Here is a 6450-nt window from a genome sequence, read left to right as displayed (position 1 = left end):
CCAAAAGTGTTGTTTCCCTATATAAACTATAGTAAACTTTACCCCCTCCCCAAGGGAGAACGGATAGCTCGGGGGTCCTGAAATTTACAATTTAAATAAAGCCCCTGATGATCTTTCCATCCATGCAGAGAAAATGACTGTAATACCTCTGAGTCTGGAGAAGAAGATTTTTGAAATATTGGTTAATTTTCCCTTTTGGGCCCCGCCCTGGCCCCTAGGGTTGGGATAGGAATCCCAATTTTACAATTTGGTAGCCTCATCTACCAAGGATAGTTCTGACCAAGTTTGAAAAAATTCCATCCACTGGTTCTTGAGAAGAAGTTGATAATGTAAAAAGTTTACGCACGACGCACGACGGACGACGGACGGACGGAAAGTGATTGGAACAGGTCATTTGAGCAAAGCTCAGGTGACCTAAAAAGGTTGACGACGGACGCTGCGCCACGGCATAAGCTCACTATGAGCTAATACTTTATATACCTTTAATAATACTTTATATACCTTTAATCATATATATCTGTTCACATTTAGATTTGAATAAAAACGAACTGGTTCAATAAGAGAATGCACTCACTGAGAGAGTGCCGCAGAGAGAAGTTCAAACCGCAGAAACGTAAAACAATATCACTCATTTATAACGATGTATTAGATGCTATTGGAAGATGATTTTGATTCAGAATCGAATAAAAGGCGAATAAAACGAGACGTTACCGTCGCTCCACGGCTAAAAAGACATTTTTGTTAGCTAGAAATTCACTGACAGCTGCCGCTAAAACGTATGGCTGTACAGTTGACAAGCTTATTTCAATCAGGCTGTTTGTCTTGTTCAGTATGTCATGTTAGGCGTTCACTTTGCAAACGAATATCAGCTGTACACATTATCACCAAATCGTGAAGGTTCATATATCAAAAAACACTATTGGCAAAAACCTTCAATGATTAAAGTTAAATTACAGTTATTGTGTGTCAATGAATTAAGCCGTCTCGGAAAATTTATTTTTGAAGCAAATAACATAAGAGCTGTATTTCTTTAACTCGTACTCCACTTTTGTCTTGCTGTTTCACATCCTTATTATGTATTGTATGTAATATGTACTGATCATGGGCCGTAAGGCCTACAGTCAATAAATTGAATTAAATAAAGAATTTTCTGTAAAACTCTTACGACGGAATCCAAAACGTATTAACAATGGAATGGTACTCCATTATCGGTTTAAGTACATACAAAACAATACGCGTCTGAGTTCAGCGTGACTGTGTTCATCAAGACTAATGTAAATAGTTCATTAAGACTACTGTTGTGACAGTGTTCATCAGTTCGTGGAGATTAAGACTACTGTTGTGACAGTGTTCATCAGTTCGTGGAGATTAAGACTACTGTTGTAACAGTCGGAACGTTACTTGTGCATGTTGATTGCTCAGGAATGGGAAAAAAAAGCATGTGCCTGTAGTCTATTTGATGACTGGATACTTGGAACTTGCCCTCAATAATTGAATGTCCATTCACCGGGCCGATTTTCTGCCGTCTTCCGAAACGTTCTTCTACAATAGGTACGTGTACATGTGCATTCACAAACGAGACCCGTAGCATAAAATCATTTCAAGCAAAATCCAAACATTGGAAATGACATCGTCAGCTGTATTGTTTGGTTATATTGTTTATGTTGTTTAGAACATCTCAGTATAAATACAGTGTAAAATCAATGTAAACTATATATCTACATATGTATTGCCAAATTGTGAGTCGACAAATGTGTAAGATATTCCACATATTTGAAAATGTTACATGGAACTTGTAAATATAATCTATTAGAAAGTTTATATTTCACTTGTGTCTTCATAAGTCTTTTCCAAATCTGTGTCAATACATAATGTACATGTACACAGTGCTAAACACGTAAGATAGTACGGCATACCGACTCCTCACAGCCATATCTGTTTATAGTTAAAACACCGTCCTTCAATGACCATAGCTGGTCAAAGGATGTAAAACGTAAAAATCTATTTAAAAACAATATATAAATTGTAAGCCAGTTTGTAGTTGTTGTATGTCATAATTTACTTAAGTATAAGTTCAGGATCCATTTACAGTTATAACATTTGTATTTATATTTATGGATTAAAATTACAAGCTGAATAAAAACAACAGATTATATATATACTATTTGGTTGTTAGTTATCTCCCTTGTCACTTTGTACTAACTGCCCCGATAGGTGGAGTAGCTATACGGGCTCAACAACAGAGGCACGTGGTAATGCTGACCCGGGTCTTCAACATGAAACGCCACCTAAAATGAAACATGGAAAGATATCAGATTCAAATGTGAGCAAAATCAGAAAAATAACTACTTTGCCTGTTTTACATGCGACATCGTTATAAACGTCATTACATTTGGTGTACAACACAATTACTTCATCTAATGATTAAAAGAAATATAGAGAATACCGAGGGGGCAACAAAACTATCGTAAGAACTTAAAATGGATAAAAATAGGGCAAAATATGGATAAAGGAAAGATTTTCATAAAGACCATTAAAAAGTACACTTTTGTTTGGAGGATTAAGCGTTTTCTGCTTCATCTTTGACACCCAGCACGTAATGTAGTAATGGCACGTCCTCATAGCGAGAATTGGGGTAGTCGCAACAAAACAACAAGAAACATTAATGCATATAATCAAAAAGATAGACATCTATAAATGTATTTCCAAAATGAGATATAAATGTATTTCCAAAAAGAGATCATGACGACGTCCATAAATTTGTATCAGAATAATTGAAAATGATTCTCTGGGATCAAAACGTAAACAAAACATCGGCATTTTATTTCATCTTTGTACTTGTGAGAATTAGGTCTTTTCTCACTTTACATCGATTTTTGTTGAAAAATAATCAAAAACCTGCAGCAGAACTCAAACTGAGGTACATTTTAGACACTTTAGGACACGTGTTCAAATTAACGTAGCCGATTACAGTATGGAGAACTATGTCAAAAGACATGCATCGGTCGAACTTCGGATTCATCAAATACCATGTATTCCTCGAACTACTGATCTGGACCCTACGAGATCGAGTAAGCGGGCTTTTACTGTATTCAATACACACATGTATATATTTTTATATGAGTACACTATAAGCATAATGTGTTAACATCTGTTATAAAACCAATATCTATAATATACTTAAGCATTTAAATTATGTCGTCACACCAAATATATTTAATTGCCATTGTGTGTAAATATGTTCTACAATAACACACCTTAAACTAATTACTAAGTACGTTATCATCAGTGTATGATCAATCTATTGAACTGTGTACATGTACATGAAGTCGTGAATATTGGGGGCAATTTGAGAATAATGACAGGAAATATTTAAAACATACACATCTTGCTGACAATACGGTTTCATTACATTCGATATCAAGAAACATTAAAAATGCAGATTCTTTATAGTGTCCTTTTAAGTGTATATCTACCTTTTAAGTGTATATCTACCTTTTAAGTGTATATCTACCTCTTGAGCCAGCTTTAAGCATTGGTTGCAGTTTCTCTCTCCAAACTTTTTACATTGGATATAAAGGTAGGGATATTTGATTAATTATCTAAAATGTCATATTTTTATATAAAAACACTAGCATTCAGCGATATTCAAGAAAAAAGATATCCGCAAAAAGTTGGTAGAAGGTGTTAGTAATAGTGGGAATGCCCTTAGTTAATAAAAACTAATAGCTTTATTTTCAATTCATTGATTCTGTTACAACTGTTTGGGCACATCTATGCTGTACTTCGCGTCTTCAGTTGATCTTGCTTTACTGCAATTTTCAATTCTCACTGTTACACAATATTTAGAAACTACACTTCAAAAGTGCTCAAATACAGTACTTCTATTGTTGATCCTACAGGAGTGAAACATTCCCCAAGTTGGGTTTTTATAGTGTGATTTGTCTAACATAATGTACCGGTAGATATTTAACATTGCAGAAAACATAAAATAATCAATCTTTCGCAAATGTTCTGATATTTAAGTATTTTTGTATTGTACTGAAATGTGAACTGAAGAATGGTACGTTTATCATCCTCAAAATTACAGTGGCTACGCTCATTTAAGTTTTCTGCACTCTTGGAATATGTCATGATGAAATGAAAGGTTCTGTATGTATCCGTTACCCGACACAAGCAGACTAGATCAGGCTTTGAATTGCATCAAAATATTGACAGGATTTTAAACTGCATATTAAAATAATCTTCCTTAATCTTCTTAGGATGGGTATCAGGGTAGCGTTTGGTCAACTTTTTTTTTTATCTAAAACTAACATCCAGAAGCTTACCACGTAATTGTGTCTTCAATTTTGTCCTGAAATGTCGAGGATGTGTTATCCTACATGTAAATGGACATATTTTGACATCATAGAAAACAGAATGCTGATAACCTTCACTGACCTCTACATACGGGTAAAACCCCTTGGTGTGAAGGCTGGCAAAGTAGGATCCTGTATCAAAGTAGAGTTTGTAAGTCCCAGCTGTCCACTGGTCACTGCTACCGAAAAACCCTCCTCTTCCATCTGTGTTTGTTATCCTGGGAACAAAGGATTATCGTAAAGAGCTATGGCGGAAAACTGCCCATATTTTCCTAAGTCGGCATTTATGAATACGGGAAAAAATATTAATGGGTAAATAATTTCTTGCGAAATGCATAGAATAGATATAAAACCTATTGAATATGAATTTTTGAACTGCTGAGATATTCGGTATTCTTAATATGATACCGAAAATATAACTATAGGACCAACTTTTGAACAAGCGTTTTATTCAGTGATGTAATATGCAAAAACAAATCATATTCCATAAAAGTGGGACTCCTTTGGGAAAGTGCTCAAAATAATGAACAAACGGCCCATGGGCCTTTAACGGTCACCTGAGTCCTACAGTATTAATTTTTGTTCTTGAAATATGAAGTGGAGATAATGATGTCAATCATCCCTACCAAAATTTGAGTAAAAAAAAAAGTTAAATATAGCTTTAGTTAAGTTTGTCAGGATAATAAGTTGATCATTCCTAGACCGAGTTTCAGTTAAATCGGCCTATTGGAACTTGATTTTAAGTTTTAAATGTTATTTTCCAAAATGGAAGCCATGGCTGCCGTATTGGATTTTTGATGGACCTGAAAAAAAACATTTTGCCAGGACCACGAGTTGATCATTACTACCAAGTTTCAGTTTAATGGGCCCAGTAGAACTTGACTTTAAGTTTGAAATATTTTTTCAAAATGGTGGCCGTATTGGATTTCTGATCAACCCAAAAAATAACAACACTTTGTCAGGACCATGAATTCATCATTCCTGCCAAGTTTCAATTAAATTAGCCCAGTAGAACTTGACTTTAAGTTTGAAATAGTTTTTCAAAATGTCGGCCGTGACGGCCATATTGGATTTCTGATCGACCCGAAAAATAACAACACTTGGTCAGGGAGTTCTCAGTAATATTCCCATGAAGTATCGATGACTTTAAGTTAGAAATAGTTTTTTTAAAATGGCGGTTGTGACAGCCATATTGGATTTCTGATTTACCCCCAATATAACCACACTTTGTCAGGAACAAAAGTTGATCATTCCTACCAAATTTCAGTTCGATTGGCCAAGTTGAACTTGACTTTAAGTTTGAAATAGTTGTTCAAAATGGCGTCCATGGCGGCCATATTGGATTTCTGATCTATCCGAATATTAATAAAAACTTTGTCAGGACCATGAGTTGATCATTCCTACAAAGTTTTAGTTAAATAGGCCCAGTTGAACTTGACTTTAAGTTTGTAATAATTTTTCAAAATGGCTGCCGTGGTGGCCATATTTGATTTCTGATCGACCCCAAAAAAATACACTTTGTCAGGACCATGAGTTGATCATTCATGCCAAGTTTCATTTAAATCAGCCAAGTAGAATTTGACTTTAAGTTTGAAATTGTTTCTTTCAAAATTGCGGCCGTGACGGCCATATTGGATTTCTGATCGACCCGAAAAATAACAAAACTTTGTCAGGGAGTTGTCAGTAACATTCCCATGAAGTATCAATGAAATCCCTTTGACAGTATTTCAGCTTAAGTTGAAAATGTAAAATGTTAACGTACGAGGCACGACGCATGACGGACGAAGACGGATAACAATAGGGGGCGAGTACAAATGGAAATTTTATTTAATTTGAGTTTATACACAACATGAATACAAGGCCCTTCCATCATGTCTTCAGTAATATAGATACTATAATGTGGGTCAGGGAGTAGGGGACATATAAACGTACTGTATGAGATATATATATATAGATCTGTTACTATATTTAAGTAGAATATACACGTGACAAAATTGACCAATGAGAAGCAGGTACAAGCATTAGAGGAGAAATTGTTAGAGGCAGAAGACAGGAAGTTTTTCAGAGAGTTTGACAACTTATAAGTTTTACC

The 6450-nt window shown here is 35.0% G+C and overlaps 1 protein-coding gene across 3 annotated transcripts in view; it reads right to left on the bottom strand.

Annotated features, from left to right (window-relative positions):
• Window positions 1–1621: 1621 nt before the first annotated feature.
• Window positions 1622–6450, bottom strand: part of LOC110451014 (5-hydroxyisourate hydrolase-like) — a 25165-nt gene continuing 20336 nt past the window's right edge. For all 3 annotated transcript variants that reach the window (XM_021498840.1, XM_021498841.1, XM_021498842.1), the window contains exons 3-4: window positions 4441–4576; window positions 1622–2288 (exon numbers count right to left, since the gene is read on the bottom strand). In XM_021498840.1, the coding sequence (XP_021354515.1) occupies window positions 2199–2288; window positions 4441–4576 (226 nt within the window). In that variant the 3' untranslated portion in view covers window positions 1622–2198. The remainder of the gene's footprint in view (window positions 2289–4440; window positions 4577–6450) is intronic.

The sequence above is a fragment of the Mizuhopecten yessoensis genome, unplaced genomic scaffold, assembly GCF_002113885.1.
Source record: "Mizuhopecten yessoensis strain PY_sf001 unplaced genomic scaffold, ASM211388v2 scaffold5697, whole genome shotgun sequence".
Taxonomy (NCBI): domain Eukaryota; kingdom Metazoa; phylum Mollusca; class Bivalvia; order Pectinida; family Pectinidae; genus Mizuhopecten; species Mizuhopecten yessoensis.
This window is presented reverse-complemented; position numbering and strand designations above follow the sequence as displayed.